General features: G+C 56.6%; 1 protein-coding gene across 4 annotated transcripts in view; it reads left to right on the forward strand.

Annotated features, from left to right (window-relative positions):
• The first annotated feature begins 587 nt into the window (after positions 1–587).
• NDRG4 (NDRG family member 4) overlaps positions 588–19,538 on the forward strand; it is a 25,322-nt gene continuing 6,371 nt past the window's right edge. For 2 of the 4 annotated variants that reach the window (XM_006148454.2, XM_006148455.2), the window contains exons 1-9: positions 588–685; positions 6,021–6,065; positions 14,697–14,802; positions 15,018–15,138; positions 15,222–15,284; positions 15,435–15,495; positions 17,947–18,033; positions 18,109–18,165; positions 18,568–18,671. In XM_006148454.2, coding sequence (XP_006148516.1) covers positions 614–685; positions 6,021–6,065; positions 14,697–14,802; positions 15,018–15,138; positions 15,222–15,284; positions 15,435–15,495; positions 17,947–18,033; positions 18,109–18,165; positions 18,568–18,671 — 716 coding nt within the window. In that variant the 5' untranslated portion in view covers positions 588–613. Of the gene's footprint in view, positions 686–6,020; positions 6,066–10,874; positions 11,033–14,696; positions 14,803–15,017; positions 15,139–15,221; positions 15,285–15,434; positions 15,496–17,946; positions 18,034–18,108; positions 18,166–18,567; positions 18,672–19,538 lie in introns of those variants that run through there. The other 2 variants (XM_006148456.3, XM_006148457.3) reach the window with 2 other exon arrangements.

Below are 19,538 nucleotides of genomic sequence, written 5' to 3' on the forward strand. Positions count from 1 at the left end.
CGACCAGCACCCCGTTCTGTACCATCACTCCGCCTGCCATACTGAGGGTGCCTCCTTTTCCCTCTCACCAGCCTGTTCCTCACCCAGGCTTGTTCTTGCACCCCTCAGGCTGCCCCCAGAGCTGGCCCTCCCCTACCTCACAGAACCACACCTCACTGCCCACCTCTGGGCAGCAGGTGGCCTGCGCAGAAATGGCTATGTACTACTGGTCCTGGTTCTGGCCTCCCCACACGCACCCCTCTGCTTCTCAAATGCATAATTTAGCTTGTAACTGTTTTAGGGCTCATCATGTGTTACCCTTCTTTTCCTTTTTGATTTTATTCTTTTTTTTTTTTTTACAACAAAAATGTTTCAACTTTTAGGAGCAAATAGTATAAAGACATCCTCTGAGCCAAACTGGCCGATCTTGCAGAGGCCTGACCGGTCTGTGCCTGTGCGTGGGGGTATAGGAGAGCGACTGGCCAGTGGGGTCCCTGGTGCCCCAGCTCCAGCCCCGCCTGGCGCTCTCCTTTCCCATCGGGGAGATTCAGAGCAGGGCCTGGGTGGTCGCCGCAGCAGGCCCCAACCTTGTCCTCGCCTTTCCTCTCCAGGGCTCCTGCTCCACGACGTGACTATGGCCGGGCTGCAGGAGCTGCGATTCCCTGAGGAGAAGCCTCTACTCCGGGGACAGGACGCCACCGAGCTGGTAAGTCGTCCCTTCGCGGTCTTGGGGCCAAGCGCGCCACCTCGTGGCGTTCAAGTCCAGTGACTTCTAAGTCGCCCTTTCTTATGGTGACAGCCACCTTCCCTTTCCCTCCGTCTCAGCGCCATCGTACTAGTGACTGTGACATAAACCACTTTCAAGGAGAATCTAAGGGTCCCTTGATCTCTGAATTCTGAGGCATCAGGTTTGGGGGTCCTTCCTAGTTCTGCTATCCTGAACCCCTTATTCTACATAGAGGGAGGCCAGCAGCCCAGCCGGAAATCGCCTGTTCTCTGTTCTCTGCTCTCTGCCCTCTGCCCTGTCTCCCCCGGCCTCCCACCAAGGAGATGAGCCCAAGAGTCAGTGAGTGCCAAGCGTCGGGACCTTGCAGCTAGCTGGGGCTCCACAGGGGTCCAATGACATGAGGCAGCAGCCTGCCATTGGGAGGGGTATGGTCCTAGCCGGTGGGGTGGCGTGGTGACTGAGAGGGGTATGATCTTACCCTGAAGACAGAAGCTGGTGGGTGGCTGTCCCTTTGCAGGCCCTTTATTCTAATTTAGCTGACTCCCTGCTCCAAACCCCCTCATCTCTTGCTGGAATGTCGGCGGGAGCATCCTCAGGGTCTCCTAGCTCCTGTCCTCACTCCAGGCAGCCATCTGCAAGGGCCTCATGTCCGTTCTCTGCCTACAGCGTGTCAGTGGTTACCATCCCACTAGAGTTACAGCTGTAGTCCTCCCTGGGGTCCAGGGTGACCTGCACCTGTTCCCCACCCCTCACTCTCTCCAGCCTCCTTGAACGTGTTGTTGTTTGTTTTCCCCGCTGTTCCCTCTGTCTGGGATGTGCTAGCCTAGAAATTCACAGGGCTGATTGCCCCCCTTGATTCAGACCTCTGTTAAAGACCAGCTCCTCAGAGATGTGTTCTCTGACCTTGAGCCTAATGCTGACACCCCAGGCCCTGGCCCTAACACTTGCCACTACCAGAAGCAGAAGACAGGTGTTCTGTGCCCCAGGTCTCCCCAACACCCAGCACAGTCCCTCGTACCTCGCAGGCTCAGCGAAGTCTAAGGCTGGGGAGAGACCACGGCTCATGATACTGTTCAGGAGAAGGAAGTCTTGAGGCACGAGCGGAGACCTCTCGTGAGGGCCGGGGTGGATGAAGGCCCTCGGGGACCCTGGCATCCCATCCCAAGTGCTGAAGTATGCACGTTACAGGTGCTGCCTGCCAGTTTGGGGTGTGTCTGTGGCCTTGATCCAGCCCTCTGGCACATCCCAGAATGCTGAGGGCATCGTGGCCCAACACCTCCCATACCCATCTCCCACCCCTACCTCAGCAGGGAACCCTGTTGCTGCCCAGCCTGGCCCAGCCCCTTGCTGCCCCTCCCTCCCCGTGTCAGAGAGCAGCTCCTGCCGTCTTCCTGCTATGACAGTGTCTGTCTTCATTCCACCTGCCTCTATGAGCAGTGTGTCACCACAACGTCCCCCTCTGCATGACGGTCTGCATTTCAGTCTCCCATGGACACTTCTCTCCTTTCTTTTTTTTCTTTCTTTCTTTTTTTTTTTTTAAGAATTACCTTAGAGAGGGAAAGTGAGAGAGTAAGCTGCCAGGTCTGGGACTTGAGCCGCAGTCAGTCATGTGGGAGTCCAGCGCCTTAACCACCACGCCACCTGCTGGCCCGCCTTTCAGGATTTTGATACAGTGGCCTACCCCACAGCCTCATCCAACCCCGAATGGTGGGCATGTGTGCTCCCAGCATGCTCAGGGTGGTCTTTGAATGTGAACCTGGAACCTTCCCAGGGGTCAGCCTCACAGAGAATTGCTTTTTTTATTTTTTATTTTTTTAAAGGTTTTGTCATGGGGTGCATGCACTCACCAGAGAGACAGAGAGAGTGGGAGGGAAAGTGAGAAATCACCCCCTGTGGGGATGGCCATGCCATAATCCCTTTCTTCCCCATTGTCCTGGAATTTTGGAATACACGCAAATGCCCCCAATGTGAGTTTCAAGCTGCCGAATCCAGCAATTGAACCGTGGTCCACCATATGGAAGTCCACTGCCTTAACCATGATGCCACCTGCTGGCCCAGAGCATCACATTTTGATTGCCACACCACCTTCTGACCTTTTCTCTCCTTTCTTGAATCAGTACAGCTCTGTGCTGTAGCCCTAGTCATGTCGGCTGTTTCTGAAGCTGCTTTAAAAGCCTTGCAGGTTTTAAAAGTGATTTATCACTTTCTGTCTGTGTGTGTCTCTGTGTTTCTGGCAAGTGCCCGAGCTCTATAGCAAAAATCTCTCTCTCAAAAAAAAAAAAAAAAAAAAAAAAAAAAACAACCTGTATCTAGGACCAGCAAATGGCATGGTGGTTAAGGTACTGGATCCCACATGGGCAAATATGTGGTTCGAGTTCTAAACCCAGTGAGTGGTCAAATGTGTGTGCATGTGTGCCAAAAATTCCAAGAAAAATGGAGAAGGGACTGCATTGTGGCCAGCCCCTAGGGGATGATTTCTCACTTTTCCTCTTTCTCTGTCTCAGTCTTCCTCTGGCCAATGCATGCACCCTATGGCAAAGCCTTGTCCCCAAGCCCAGAATGACCACCTGGGGCTCCTAGCTTGGTCTTTCCAGATCTGGCGACACCCTGTGCAGCCCTGCCTTTCTTAGCCCCAAGAGCTGCCCTGACCTCTCTCTCCGTCTGTGATACTTGCTCTTTGATTCTCCTTTTCCAGTTACAATGGAAAGTGGCCATCCGCGTCACTTTTTTAAAGTATATTTATGATTTCTTCCATGAGTGTGAGAGGTAGACAGAGACGGCATCGCCAACAGGGTATTGATGCTATGATCCAGCCTCCTAGCCCCACCCATGCTGGGGGGCGGTGGGGAGCGGGGTGGAAGAGGGCTCTGGACAGGAACCTGGAGGCTTCCCATGTGAGTCAGCCTCAAAGAGCATTGCATTTTGCTGCTGCATGCCATGGGGTCCACTTTTTCACTTTTTAAGTCTGTAACTTGCCAGGTGCAAACTCCTGGAGCCCAGTGAGTCATCGTTTCCACATGGTGACCTGCATCCTCCTGCGCTGCAGACTTGCTTGCTTGGGAGTCCAGGTGCCTGTCGTGTCCAGCACTCCATGCATGGATTACCGCTCACCCCACCCAGTGCCCGTGCCCCCCACTTCGGCCCCACACACCTGTCACTCCTGGCCTTGCCACTCCTCCCAGCCAGGCCCTCTCCCCTGAGTGTCTGTGCTATTCCCGCTGTTCCTTGGCTTCTTGGTCCTGCACCTCCCACACCTCAACGCCTAGGGCCCTGGCACCCTGGGAGCACACAGCACACCCTGCCATTATCTGCCTCATCCTCGTGTCAGATTTTGTTTTTAACAAACCTCCTCCTCCCTCCTTCTCTGAGATAATAGCTCTCTTAAGGTCTCAGCCTAACTCTCCCACGTCCCCAGCCCTCCTCATGCAAGATCTTAGAGGCTCTAGAGCACCCGTAGGGGGTCCAGGCCAGTGCAGGGCGAGGACGGCAGTGGCTAGCACAGCTGCTCTCGGTCCTCGGTCCTCGCAGACAAGGCTGGGAGGCTGGACAGCCTGCCCGCAGTGCACAGCCCAGGGGAGGGGAGCAGAGTTTCCAGACAGCACTGCGGAAGGCGGGGCAGGGCTGCCAGCTCTGCTTTCCCGGACCTGTGCTGGAGCCCCCCAAGAAGTTTTCTTCCCCAGGCCTGCAAGTGGTCTGAGTCAGAGCCACGTGGTCTGCCTTGTCATACAGATGGGAACAAGGGGACCTGGAGAGGGCAACTCACACAGCCAGAGCCAGGCCCAGATCCTCAGTGTCTGAGGGCTGCTTGGTGTCAGAGAGAGCCTGACGAGTGAGACTCATGGGATTCAAGTCCCCACGCCCCTTCTCCCATCTTTGCAGTCCCTGGATGCCGTCCAAGCCTCCTTCCTCACATCCATGAAGTCGGATTGTTCATGCCGTGCTGTTTGCCATGCCAGGCTTTACGCTGGGAGTGCGTGGCGGTGGTCATGGTCCTGCCCTCACCCGGGAGCCCTGTGGGGGGACGAGCACCAAACACTCACATGCAATGGGTCGGGGTAAAATGAGCCCTGGTGATGTGAGAGCTCCAAGACAGTGGGGCTGGAGGGTGGGAGCAGCCAGCGCCACCTCTGGCCACCTTGACTGTGCCTTTGCATGGGTTAGAAAAGCTCCCTTCTAGTCCTTTGCTGTGTCCTCAGTTTGCCCATCCCTAAAGTGGGTGACCAGAGAAACTTTCTAAGGAGACATAAGAAAGGGGAAAGTGACCAACAGCAACTCAGAGGGTGCATTGCTGCCTAGCCCGATGGCATGGCCTCTCTTAACTTCACCTTGCTCACTGGATTTACATAAGAAAGGTCCTGGGTTCACATCCTGGGACCTCCCTGATAGACCAGGTGCTCATGTGTGTGCCATCCTGGCTGGCTGAGACTAGAGATGGGTCACAGCGTCAGGACCCAGTCAGGGTGCTTGTCTCTCTGTCTTGCTGTTTTATGAAATAAATACATTTTTTTGGAGGGGTTTTTTGCTATAGGGCGCGTGCGCTCGCCAGACAGACAGAGAGAGACATAGAGACAGAAAGCGAGAAATCACCCCCCATGGGGGATGGTCACGCCGCAATCCCTTCTCCTCCATTCTCCTCTTGGGATCTTGGGCACGCATGCACACACGCCCAGCGTGAGATTTAAGCCACTGGGTCTGGGACGCGAACCACGGTCGACTATGTGGGAGTCCAGCGATATAGCCATTATGCTAACTGCTGGTTCCCGAAAACATACATTTTATTTTTAGGAATAACTAATTAACTAGAACATAGGCTTCAAAGCTCGGCACTTGGGAAGCCTTTGATTGCTTTTATTAAAATTGAGACAGACTAGGGGGTAGCAGGGATGGTTAAGGTGCTAGACTCCCACATGACCAACTGCGGTTCAAGTCCCGGACCTGGTAGCTTGCTTTCTTCCTTTCTCTCTCTCTCTTTCTCTGGTCAAATTAAATTAATAATAAGTGGAATTAAATAAATAAATAATTCTTAAAAAAAAAAAAATGAAGACAGATTAGGGGCCAGCAGGTGGTGGGGTGGTTAAGGTGCTGGACTCTCACATGGCCAACTGTTATTTGAGTCCCGGACCTGGTCACTTGCTTTCTCACTCTTTCTCTCTGGTCAAATTAAAATGATAGTAATAATAAATAAAATTAAATAAATAATTTTTAAAAATTGAGACAGACTGGGAAACAGGAATGAGTCTGCTCAAGGCAGAGTGCCTGTGGCCCCCCAGACCCACTGGGGCCTAACTTGCCACCCCTCTGTTTGCCTTCCCAGGAGAACTCCGACACCTTCCTCTTGACTGTGGACACAGACTGGAAGGTAGGTCAAGGCTTGGCCTCCCGAGATATGGGAGGATGGGCAGCTGGACAGTGCCTTGCCCCTCCCAGCCAGGTCCTAGACGAGGGTCCAGACTGTCCACGTGCCCCCAGCCTGGAGTGTCCTGGGCTCGGCATCTCACAGCCTCCAGGACTGACCCCACTGCTCACAGCAGCTCTGTCCACCTCGGCCCCTGGCCCACCCTCCACCCAACGGGAAGATGCCTCCATTGGGAGGCAGTCTGACCCTCTGTGAACAGGACACCAGGGAGAATAGGGGAGGCCGGAGGGGAGTGAGGAAGGAGAGGGAATGAGGGATGCTGTCATCTGAATCAGCATTTCCCTCCAATGAAAACCAAATTGATGCTCCAAAATAGCTCCGGTTTCCATGGCAGCCGTTGCCTGGACAACCATGTCCTCTTTACTTTGATTCCAGACTCTCTGTGGAAACTGAAATCGCTCTTTGTTTTTATTCCTCCACATGTCGGTCTTGCTCACTTGCACAGCTGTTTCTGTCTGAGTCCCATGGTGACTGTCAGCACCAGCAGCACCAGGGGAGCCTCCCTGGGCTGCAGACCCTCCGCCCTCAGTGCACGCCGCACAAAGTCAGACCCTTCCTCCTGCAAGGAACCAGCCCCCAGGCCGCTGCCCTTGTCTGGGCTTGACCTCCATTTGGGTCGGTCTCCAAGCCACATGACAGCACCAGCCTTGTGGTCTGGACGCAGGGGTGACGCAGGAGGTAGCGCTGCCGCCGGTTCCTCCCTGAGCCAGCAGCTCCACTGGCCTGTGCTCTGGTCCCTTGGTCACGCGCCACTTCAAGGACGTGAAGGGAGGCTTCAGGGCAGCCAGTGGGCACATGCTTCTGTCCCCAAGGAGCACCATCTCCAAACCCAAAGGCTCTGGGCCAGGGAAGGAAGGATGGAAGTCTGCAGTGGGGACTGAATGGAGCCCCAGTGGAGGGGCTGGAGAGGAGAGGCCGAGAGGGCCTGGGCTGTGAGCAAGGGACAGCAGGGTCGGAGCAGACACACTACGGTGTTCTCTTTGTCCTCCGCGTTCCAAAGAGGAGCGGGAACATGTGGGCAAACGTCCTGGAGGAGGGGACTGATGAAATAAAACCCCAGGGCAGCCCCTCCCACTGGCCTGACACTGTGGGCCACCGCATGGGGGTCTGAGGCTGTGGCAGTGACAACCAGCCCCCAACATGCACACACGCACATGCACACGTGTACAGACCTGCTGTGGGGAGGGAGGGAAGAGCATCCGGGGATCGTGGAAGAGGCCCCAGCCCAGCTGAGTCTGTAAACCTCCCCCTTGCATTGAGCCCTCTGAGCAGGAGCCCCGACTCACTGCGCCATGCCCAGGTAGCTGCCCAGTGTGTGGGACCTCATTCTTTTTTTTTTTTTTTTGAGAGAGAGATTTTTGCTATAGGGTGCGTGCGCTCTTTAGAGAGACAGAGATACAGAAAGCAAGAAATCACCCCCCAGGGGTGATGGCCATACTGCAATCCTTTCTCCATTCTCTTCTTGGGATTTTGGGCACGTGCACACACGCGCCCAGCATGAGTTTTAGGCCTCTGGGTCTGGGACTCAAACTGTGGTTGACTACATGGGAGCCGAGTGACGTAACCATTACACCATCTGCTGTTCCCAGGACCTGGTTCTTAAGCTCTTTCACTTGGGAAGCCAGCAGATGGTGTGGTGGTTAAGGTGGCCAACCATGGTTCAAGTCGTGGACGTGGAGGACTGAAACTATGCTGGGTGTGTGAGAGGAGAACTACACCTAAAATCCTGAGAGGAGAATGGAGAAGGGATTGCGGTGTGGCCATCCCCCTGGACGGTGATTTCTCGCTTTCTCTCTCTTTCTCTCTTTCTGTCTCTCTTTAGTGAGCACACGTGCCCTAGAGCAAACTCTTTTTACAGAGGCACCATCCTGTCCACTCTGGTTACACCACATGGAGGCAGCTTTGTTTCTGTTTTCCTAGTAAAGCAGCCCTGAGGATGGCCATTATCTGGGCCAGCGCCTGGCAAGGATCTTATTCCCGATTTCACAGTGACTGGCACTGGCCCAGTGGGCCCAGCCACTAGGAGGAGCATGGTAGAGGGTCCGAGTCAGGCAGACCTAGGTCCAGATCCTGGCCCTGCCGCTTACGGGCCAGGTGACCTCTGGCACAGAGTCGCTCTCACTGCCTGTTCTGTTGTGCAGCGAGGCAGGCACTCAGCACCCCCGAGTCATACCCAGTCGCACTCACCAGTGTGAGGTGATGGTGCCCACAGGCCCCAGGGTCGGCGGAGTGGAACAAGAGGCCCTGAGAGCCAGACTGCCTGGGAGTGGTTTCCGGTTCTGTGCTCACTAGCTGCGTGACATCGGGCAGGTTGCCAGCCCTCTCTGTGCCTCATATGTAAGTGGGGATTAAGAAGATAAAACAAGCTTATGTGTAAGGTGCCCGGCTCGGAGGAGACATTGTAATAGAAATGTTTGTGCCCCGGGAACCAGCAGTTAGTGTAATGGCTATGTCGCTGGACTCCCACGTAGTTGACTGCGGTTTGCGTCCCGGACCCGGTGGCTTAAAACTCACGCCAGGCGCGTGTGCATGCGTGCCCAAGATCCCGAGAGGAGAATGGAGGAGAAGGGATTACAGCGTGGCCATCCCCCCTGGGGGGTGATTTCTCACTTTCTGTCTCTATGTCTCTCTCTGCCTGGCGAGCGCATGCGCCCTATAGCAAAAATCTCTCCAAAAAACAAAAAATGTTTGCGCCCCAATAATGTGGCCCCAGGCCCAGAGTGCAGAGGTGCTAGGGCCTCCGCTGCTTACTGGGCGAGTGAGCAAATCACCTGACCCCTTGGTTTCTCGGTTTCCTGATCCCTCCTCACAGGTTCATGAATATTCTCTGTATTATCCTTACAACAGCCTACATAGTTACAGAGATTACATGAGGGCTCCAGTCGCCATAGACTTTGATCCACCTGAGTGGTAGGGGACACTGCTGTTTCTCTCATTGACAGAAATGGAGGCTCAGAGAGGTCAACTGACTTGCCCACGGTCACACAGTAAAGAAGTGGCAAAACTATGACTGCCCCTGGGGTTTGGCTCACGAAACCTGAGCCGGCCTCGTGTGGTCGCCTCACAGCCTCCAAGGAAGTGGCCAGCAGTTGGAGATGCGCACAGCACAGATGGTCCCATTTCTCCCCTGACAGGGCCTGGGCAGGGGCGGGGTTAGGTCTGGAGTGATTTCCGTCTTCTTTTCCCGTGTTCTTACGGAAGCTCCGGGAGGAGGGCACAATTTCTATTTTACAGCTGAGGAGCCTGAGGTGTAGAGAGGTTAGCAAATCTTGCCCAAGGTCACCAGCTAGTGGGGCAGGACTTGAACTCAGGTCTAGAGATTTATAGCCAGTGAGCTGAGCAGACAAGGGGACTATGGTTTAGGGTGGGCAGTGTCACAGGTCAGCTTGTCACCCAGGTCCAGGGTGGGGGAGGCCATTCTGGTCAGAGGTTGGAGTGAGCGCAGGATTGGGTGGGGCTATCAGAGGACTCTGGGCCATGCCTCTGCAGCCTGCCACAGTTGTCTCAGCCTCCACCTGTTACCATGGTTACAGGGGACACCCCCTCTCACACCCCTGCTGCCCTGGGGTGCACATGGCCTAGGATTCTGCTCTAGGTCTAAGGGGGATAGTGAGAGGTCAAAGGTGGGACACAGAAAGTGTTGGTGCCCCAAAGCAAAGGACACCGCCAGGAATAGCACACAGCAGGCGCTGACCAGGTCACTGGGCACCCAGGGACAGGAGCTGACCGCTTTTCCCTAGGGCAGCCGGCCAGCACGCAGGGCTGCAGCGAAGGCTGGGGCGAGCAGCGCGTTCCTTCAGTGAGGCAGAAGGGCACGGACACCCGACTCCTTCCCTCCACTCCGGTAGCTCCCTTCTCTCACCCCTGGCTCCCTCCTCTGTTCCCCTCCCTGGCCTATTTCCTCCCCTCCTCTACTCTCTTGTGGCTCCCCTTCTCCCGTTCCCCTCCCAGATGCCTGCTGCCCAGGAGGACAAGGCATGAAGCCCGAGGGGGGCATGCACCCCACTCCTCAGAGCCCTAGGCACCAGGGCCCTCAGGGACTGGCTGCAGGAAAGACGGTGGCCTGCTGTCTCCTCTCTCCCCCCGTGGCCTTAAGCCCCTTAGAGCAGTGTAGGGCTGGAGAGGGCAGAGCTGGTATGTGTCCCCTCTGGTCCTGCACTCTGCCCAGGTCCCTGGGTCCCGGAACCCTGCTGTCAGCAGTGTGGGCAAGACCATGGGCAAAGTGGAAGCTGCCCTAGGGCACAGGTGCTGGTGGGTGAGGAAGAAGCAGTCCCTGAAGCAAGGCGTCGGTCTGGCTGCTCAGACGGCAGTGCCTCCCTGGGTCCCCTCAAGGTTAAGTGACCCAGGCCTCCCTGATGGCTGTGCTTGGAGCCCTCTCAGACCGTTGTACTGCCCGTTGTGGGTCAAGGGCTCTGCGGTACGGGGGCATCCCCAAGAGTGCAGGCCTGTCCCGCGTCAGTGTGCCCGTCTGAGAAGCCCTGGTGGACCTGACAGGGCCGCGTGTGCCACGGCAGCTGCTGGATGGTGCCGTGAGTGGGGTGCGGGGGAGCTGCAGGGTCTGGGGCCATCCAGGACGGTGTGCGGTGGGGAGGGAGGAGCCGGAGTAGGGCTGGATGAGCGAGGACCTCGGGAGCCAATTGAAGCCAGGTTTGTCTCCCGACAGCCAATCTGGGAGCAGGGGCCCCGGCTGAGCAAGTGGCTGCCCAGAAACCCTGCGGGGAGGCGGGGCCGGCTGCGCAGGGCCGGAACCTGCGTATAAATGGCCCGGGAGTGGCGTCCCAGCGCAGAGCCGACCGTCTCTCACTCCAGCGGCCCCCTCCCTCTGGACCCGAGTGACTCAGGCTTTTGTTTGCCCTTCCCGGCTGAGGCGGGGGCCCTCCCTCAGCAAGATGCCGGAGTGCTGGGATGGGGTGAGTGAGGGCTCTGGGGCCAGCGAAGCGGGCAGGGAAGATGGGGCATCCTTGTCACCCGCTGCAGTGGGGAAGAAGCATCCCTCTGCCCATGTCTGGTGGCAGCTCTGCCTTGGGATCATTGAGACCAGCGAGCTCCGGTCTCCCTGGTGACTCCGGTCGGCAGGAGTGGTTGGGGGCAGCGGCTAGCAGGGCCTAGGGGGCGGAGGGGAAGGGCAGGGAGGGGTGAGTTCTCTGCAGGAAATGGATGCACTGGCGGAGCTGTCCGGTCGGCTGTGCCCTCTGCTGGTGTCTGCCTGGGCGTCTGGGACCACCTCAGTGCAGGGGGTGAGCGGGTGTCCAGTGCCAGTCCCAGACCGTGTTCCTCGTGAGTCTGGGGTGTCTGTGCATGCAGGGTCTGCCCACCCCTCCGTGTGTTGGGGTGTCGTGGTTGTCTGGAGAGTGCAGCAGTGTGATGGCAAAGGCGGGCAGCCGCTTGCTCATGCAGCCCCAGGGGCACTGCGGTGTGGGCAGGTCCCGGCCTCAGCCATGACGGCAAGGGTCCCTGCAGGGAAACGAGGAAGGGTCGTCTTGCTTTATTTTGTAGAGGGGGGAAGACAACATTGGAGCCATGAGTCCATGGGGCTTGGGGTTCCTGGGTAAGGCCAGGGTGCCTCCTCCTGCCCCCAGGACAGCAGGTCCCCAGGTCTCCTACCGTTCTGGCTCAAGGAGGGAGAGGTGCGGGCAGGCCTACCCTGCACGGTGCATCCGCCCCGCCCCATCTGAAGGCTGTGGGTTCCGAACATCAGTGCCCACCCACCCATGCAAACCCCGTGTGCTGAATTATTGATGCGGTTGACAGAAAGAGCCGCACTACCGCCATCTCCTGTGTGCGCCCAGTCCGCTCAGAGCCCTCTCCCACCCCACCTCCCAGACTTCAAGGTCATGAGCAAGCGGACATGTACTGGCTGAAGGGGGATGTCAGAGCCCCCTCCCTTGCTGCGCAGTGTTGGTGCCCACCTGGAAGCAGGGGCCAGGGTCTGACGTCACCGGGAGCCAATGGTAGTGCTCAGTCCTGAGGGTTGGGGGTTCAGAGCACCTTGGGCTGCAACCCTTGAAGTGTCTCTGTGTGTAGCGCCCCGAGAACGAGAACAGTGACACTCGGCCACTATCAGGCTGAGCTAGGTCTGAGCTACCTGCCAAGAGTCAGGGAGGTGCAAAGGAGGTCTAGAGGGTTCAGCCAAGGTCACTGGACAACCTGGCCCATGGCCCCGAGGGCCCGCCCAGGTCCAGGCTGGTCCCAGAGAGCTGAGTCTTAGTAGGGCGAGGCTGCTTGGCAGTGTCTGGGAGATGGGGACGGGGCAGCCACATCAGGACTGGGAGGGGACAGACAGAACCTACTCACAGGGAAGGCGGGCACCCCCTCACGCGTGCTGCCACGCCGGGTGTGGGGGCTGACCTGCCCCAGAACGGCCCTAAGGGCCCTTAGCGGCAGGAAGCGCATTGCAGCTTTCTCTCTGTGCGTCCCCCCTGCCCCCACCCTGCCCTCCGGAGCTGCTAGAATGTGAAATGAGAGGTGGGGAATGCGGCAGGGACAGCCCCAGCAGGGACTGGCAGCGTGAGCACCCACCAGCTCCATCTCGAGGGTGGAGCTTGCCCTCTTAGAAAGTGCAGCCTTTAGTACATGCATAGCCCCGGCCTCCAGACTGGCACCAGGCAAGGCCCGCCCTGCCCACCCTGGCTTGACCTTGGGCAGACATTTCTCTTTCCTGGCCTCAGTGTCCTCTTCTCTGGCTTAGATCCACTTGAGGAGTAAAGGAGAAGATGCGAAAAGTGAGCAGGAAGCGTCCCTGGGTTTCACAGGCCCCGAGGGGGGACCGGCCCTGGATGTGGGAGGCTGTGGCAGGCCTGGGCCCATCTGGTGGGCCACAGAGAAATAGATAGGCCCCACAGAAGCGTGGCTCGTGGCTCCCAGGGTGGGGCCTCTGCCTACAGGTCAACTCTACCCTGTCACTCCCTGCTGGTGAGACAGGCCTGGGCAGTGGTCCCCTGAGCCCAGACCCAAGAAGGCCAGTCCTCGAGACCCTGCCTCCTCTTTCCTGTCGAGGCCAGGAACTTAGGTTCAGAAGTTCCTGGTCTACAAAAGGGGGAAGACGCCCCTTCTCTCTTGGAAGCCTGGCAGGTAGTGGGTGCTTAGTTGTTTGCTATTTCCATCCTGTCCTGACCCCAGATCCACCTCCAGCTCACTGGGTGCCTACTGCGCTTCTCGGGGCTCCCCATGGACCAGGGCGGGGCTGTTTGCCCAGCTCTGACAGGCCCTCAGAGCGGAGCTCCCCAACTGAGCGTGACTGAGCGTGAGAATGGCCAGGGCGCAAAGGGCGCAGCTAACAGCGTCTCTCGTCTCTCGAGGCTCAGGGCTGCCCAGCATGGCAGCCTCCCGGGCCTCTCCTTGTGCTCAGCCTTCCAGACAGCAACAAGTGTAGTTCTTGCCAAGTCCCTGTGAGGTAGCTCGAGGTGAAGAGGCCGAGGCACAGAGAAGTGACATGCCCGCTCAGGGTCACACAGTAAGGGGCAGAGCTGAGTCTTCCTGAGGAGTGAGCACCCTGAGCAGCGAAAGCAGGGGCAGGCACTCAAGGGGATCTGGAGCAGGCATGGCTGCAGAAGGCTTTCGAGTGTGTGAGTGTGCGCGTGTTGTGTGAGGGTGTTGTCTCACCTGACCCTGCCTGAAGGAGGCCTTGATCATGTCTAGGTCACAGGGAAGGGCAGTCAAGGCAGAAGGATAGGTATGATGGCGTAGTGGATAGGTGCTGGACTCCCACACGGCTGACCATGGTTTGAGTCCCGGACCTGGCAGCTTACTTTCTCACTTTCCCTTTCTCTCTCTCTCTCTCATCAAATTAAAAAAATAATAACAAATAGAATTAAATAAGTAAATAATTCTTTAAAAGAAAAAAAAAAGAGGAGGACGGGCATGAGTAAGAGTTGGGTGGGAGCCAAGGGCTGGTGTGAGGTGGGGGCTGGCTTGGTGTTTACAGAGAGTTCCAGGCAAGGCTGTTGAGGCTATAGCTTTTCAGCAGCAGGAAGCCCCTGGGGGTTTTGGAGAGGTTTATTCTCCTCCCCCCCATAGGGCACATGCGCTGTCAGACAGAGAGAGACATAGAGACAGAAAGCGAGAAATCCCCCCCCAGGGGGGGTGGCCACACCGCAATCCCTTCTCCTCCATTCTCCTGTCGGGATCTTGGGCACACACGCACATGTGCCCGGCGTGAGTTTTAAGCCACTGGGTCCAGGACGCGAACCGCAGTCGACTATGTGAGAGTCCAGCGACATAGCCATTACGCTAACTGCTCGTCCCCCCCTGGGGGTTTTGAATGGGGAGGGCCCCAGGCTGCTGTCTTGCGGGAGAAGCTGCTGGAAAATGGAGGAGTCGGACCCCAATAAACCCTCGACCAAGTGGTGGACAGGCAGAGCCTGGGCCTGGGCTGCAGCTGCTTGCCCCATGGGCTACTTCGCAGAGGGAAGCAGAGCTTTCCTTCACAGCCCAGCTCATGTGGGTCCTTGGGCTGCACACTCCCAAGAAGGGGTGTTCACCGGGTCCGTCCTCTTCAGGGCTACTTGGGGTGATGAGAATAGGACGCCCTCGTGGGGGGTACCCAGGGTGTTCAGAACGGTCTCTCCCCTCTAGGAACATGACATCGAGACGCCTTATGGCCTCCTGCACGTGGTGATCCGAGGCGCCCCCAAGGGAAACCGCCCAGCCATCCTCACTTACCATGATGTGGGCCTCAACCGTAAGTGCTGCCTGGCCTCCCTCACCCCTCCCCTGCCTCAAATCTGCTCCCTCTACCCCACAGCACACTGTGGAACCTGCTCCCACCCAGCTCTGTGGCCTCAGCCATCTGGGCCTCAGTTTCCCTGTTGGTCCCTGAGGCTGATCGCCTCTGCCTCGCTGCCCTCCCACCCCACCCCCTCTGCTGGGCCACAGCTGAGAGGTGTGTCTCTGCAGACAAGCTGTGCTTCAACACCTTCTTCAACTTCGAGGACATGCAGGAGATCACCAAGCACTTCGTAGTGTGCCATGTGGATGCCCCTGGACAGCAGGTGGGGGCGTCACAGTTTCCTCAGGGGTAGGTACCGGGAGCCCCTGGCCTGGCCCCCAGCTCTGCAGCTCAGGCCACTCCCAGGCCCTGACCCCCTGTGCTCCCTGCAGGTACCAGTTCCCCTCCATGGAGCAGCTGGCAGCCATGCTCCCCAGCGTGGTGCAGCACTTCGGGTGAGTCCCCACCAGCCCTGCCCTGTGCTGGACATCCGGGTGCCCACCACCATTACCGAGGGTTCTGGGCTGTGGGCAGGGCTTGCTCTAGAGGGGGTTCATGGCAAATGGCACCCCCGCCCTGGAGTGACCAGCCCTGCTCTGTGCCAGGTTCAAGTACGTGATAGGCATCGGCGTGGGAGCTGGTGCCTACGTGCTGGCCAAGTTTGCGGTGAGTCTCCCCGCTCCCCCACCCCAGAACCCCACTGCCATCCCAGGGCAGCCCTTCAGCCACTAGGAATTCTCACTCTTCCTCTTTTGCCCTCCCCGACTTCCTCTTCATGTGGAAAAAGTCTTTCTTTTTTCCCTGCAAAGAAATTAATAATAAAAAAGTTACTGTCTCTGGCTAGCCTTACCCAACATGTTTTTGAAATGTAACTTTCAGGCCAGCCCATAGCCTGGTGGCTAAGGTGTGTGGATCTCACATGGCTGGCTGTATGGTTCAAGTCCCAGACAAAGCAGCCTGAGAAACACAGCAGACTCATGTGCATGTGTGCTCAAAATCTTGAAAGGAGGGAGAAATGGAGAAGGGATTGCAGTGTGACCATCCCCCATGGGGAGTGCTCTCTACCCCCCCACACACACACACACACTTCTCTCCCCTCTCCCAAGCACATGTGCCACTGGCAAATTAAAATTTAAAAAAGGTGTTACTTTCATCGAATCTCACAGCCTTACTGTAAGTAAATCTTTGTTAAAAAATCATTCATGTATGGGACTAGCAGTTGGCATAATGGCTATGTCATTGGACTCCCATGTAGTCGACTACGGTTGGAGGCCTGGACCCGGTGGCTTAAACTCACGCTGGGCACGTGTGCGTGCGTGCCCAAGATCCCGAGAGGAGAATGGAAGAGAAGGGATTGTGTCGTGGCCATCCCCCCCGGGGGGGTGATTTCTCACTTTCTGACTCTCTGTCTCTCTCTGTCTTTCTGGCGAATGCATGTGCCCTATAGCAAAAACCTCTTAAAAAGCAATTCATGTTTACATAGTAATCAGTGAAGGACAATCTTTACTTAGTAACTAAGGCAATTGATTATAATTGTTGATAATAGAAATTCTGGCTTCAGATAATAGTTAAGCAAGTTATGGTTTATAGTCTTAAGAAAATGTGGCTACGCTGCAATCCACCTCCTCCATCTCTCCCTCGCTTTGGAACACTGGGCGCTCCTCAAGCCTTTGGGTCCATGTGGGATCCAGCTGCTCTAACCACCATGCCACCAGCTGGCCCCAGGTCTTCACTTTTTATAAAAACCAAGAAACAACATGTTTAAGATCTCTTGGTTTGTTTTTTAAAGACTTATTTATCTAATATTTTATTTATTCATTTATTTTAATTTGACCAGAGAGAGAGAAAGTGAGAAAGTAAGCCACCAGATCTGGGACTCAAACCATGGTCCACCATGTGGGAGTGTCCAGCTCCTCAACCATCATGCCACCTGCTGGTCCCCAGGATCTCTTGATTTTTTTTCAGAGAGAGATTTTTGCTGTAGGGCATGCGCCCTTGCCAAAGACAGGAAGGGAGAAAAAAAGGGAGAAATTATCCCCTGGGAGGATGGCCACGCCTCAGTTCCTTCTCCTCCATTCTCCTTTCAGGACTTTGGGCATGCATACACACATGCCTGACCTGAGTTTCAAGCTGCCAGGTCTGGGACTTGAACCACAGTGGACCACATGGGAGTCCAGTACCTTAACCACTATGCTACCTGCTGGCCCTTATGTTTAAAATCTTATGATGTTTAATCATGTTTTGCAACACCACCATTGTCAGAGACTTTTTAAACACTTTTTTATTCTTTTATTAAACATTCGATTGCTATACATAATTTGGCTTATAAAGAACAAAGACTTTTGGGACCAGCAGTTAGCTGGTTACGTTGCTGAACTCTTGTGTAGTCAACCGCAGTTCGAGTCTCAGTCCCAGTGGCTTAAACTCACGCCAGACACGTGCGCATGCGTGCCCAGGATCCTGAGAGGAGAATGGAGGAGAAGGGACTATGGTGTGACCATCCCTGGGGCGGGGGTGATGTCTCGCTTTCTGTCTCTCTGTGTCTCTCTGGCAAGTGCACACGCCCTGTAGCAAAAACCTCTCAAAAAAAAAAAAAAAAAGGCTTTTTTTAAAAGATATTTTTTGCCATAGGGCACTCATTAGAGAGAGCTAGAGACAGAGAGAGGGGAAGTGAGAAATCACTCCCCAGGGGGGATGGCCATGTCACAATGCCCTCTCTTCTCAGGATTTTGGACACACACACACATGCCCACACATCTGGCATGATTTTCAAGCGCTGGGTCCAGGTACTCAAACCACAGTCGTCTATGTGAGAGTTCACATGCTAAATGCTTTTTAAAGGGTGGGTAACAGCGGTATAGTCATACATTCTAATAAATCAAGACCCTGTAAAGTTTCGGGGTAGGAGGAGGACAAGTCACCTGGAAGCAGGTGATACTCTCAGCTATGCCAGTGGCTCCTCAAGGGCCTCTTGACGCCTCTGCGAGCATTTCCACCTCTCTGACCGTCCCACCCCCTGGGAGGTAGGCAGGGCCAGCATTTCATGGCTCATGTGCTCTATGGGAAGATGGGGGCTCCCCACACCCCCAAGCCCCCAGCCCCTGCCTCTCGTTGCAGCTCATCTTCCCCGACCTGGTGGAGGGGCTGGTGCTGATGAACATCGACCCCAATGGCAAAGGCTGGATCGACTGGGCGGCCACCAAGGTGAGCAGGTGGCCCTGGGAAGCGGGGTGGTGAGATGAACGTGGCACTCACGCTGGTTCCCCCCTCGACCTGCAGCTCTCTGGCCTGACCAGCACTTTACCTGACACGGTGCTCTCTCACCTCTTCAGCCAGGTAAGGGGCCTGGGCTTCTGTGGACCTGGGGCCACCCTGAGACAGGACCAGTGGTGGCAGGGCTGGGATTGCATGGGGTACTGGATGGCTGCTGAAGGCCTGGGTATGCCCACTCTTGGGACACCTGGGGCCTCTGCCCTCCCAGCTGGTGGGAGGAGGCGAGCTGTGGTCATTCGCCCTCTGACCTGTCTTCGTATTGGGTTACCCATGATGCTGAGAGAGATGGAGGGTGCAGCTCTGTGGTGCTTTCCCCTCCCAAGTTCCTACCCCTATTGCCTTCCACCCCCTGCTCCCTGCTGGGAGCAGGACAGGGCTGCTCTGGTGGTGGCACCTGCACGTCCCCTCTGAGCCCATGTCCACCCGTCCACTCCCTTTACCCCCTGACTCATCCCGCTGGCCCAGGAGGAGCTGGTGAACAACACGGAGCTGGTGCAGAGCTACCGGCAGCAGATCGGGAACGTGGTGAATCAGGCCAACCTGCAGCTCTTCTGGAACATGTACAACAGGTGGGGGCAGGGCGGGGCTTGGCAGCACCAGGACCCAGGGTGCCATGGGGCTGGGGTGTTCCTTCCCTGATGGGAAGAGGCCGGGCAGGCTACATGCTCCCCTAGTTTGTAGATGGGCAGGTTACTGAGCCTGGGAGAGGGTCACTTCTGCCCAGGGCCACACCTCCAGAGGGGCAGAGGGGGAATAGGGCTTTGGACTGGGTCCTTAGACTCTTCTGCTTCTCCCTTGGGGTACTGTTGGCCAGGAGCATTGCAGGAAGCTAGTGACACTGCTGACCCCAACGGCCCTGACCTTGGGGAGAGGTGAGAAAGAAAGAAAGAGAGAAAGCGGGAAAGCAAGCCACCAGGTCTGGGGCATGAACCGTTTGGCCATGTGGGAGTCCAGCACCCCTAGCCACCACGCCACCTGAGGCCCAGACTCTTAAGCTGTGCTCCTTGGAACTCTTTTGGGGGTTGGCCAGGCCCCCTCACTCACCTGCCCTTCTTTCTCTTTCTCCTACAAATATTGATTAAGCCCCTGCTGTGTGCATGGTTCTGGAAAACAAAGAAAACTGAGAGACTCTGGCCCTGCTGTCCCACAGGGTCCCGGAGACACAGCAGCAGCAGAAACTCCCCCTACACAGGAGGTGGTGCCCATCACTCGAGGGAGACAGAGAACAAAATTTGAGTGCTCGCCTGGCGTGTGTTAGGGGGCCCAGAGAGTCACACACGAGGGGAGCCCCACGGGCTCTGTTTACGCAGCGCAGTGCCTTGGCTCCCTGTCTCACCAAGCGGTGGTGCGGGGCTTAGGGTCACACCCCCACGCCTGGTCCTGGGATGCCCACCTCTGCCCCTCCTCCCGCAGCCGCAGAGACCTGGACATTAACA

Source organism: Tupaia chinensis, unplaced genomic scaffold (assembly GCF_000334495.1).
Source record: "Tupaia chinensis unplaced genomic scaffold, TupChi_1.0 Scaffold000235_1, whole genome shotgun sequence".
In the NCBI taxonomy this organism is placed as follows: domain Eukaryota; kingdom Metazoa; phylum Chordata; class Mammalia; order Scandentia; family Tupaiidae; genus Tupaia; species Tupaia belangeri.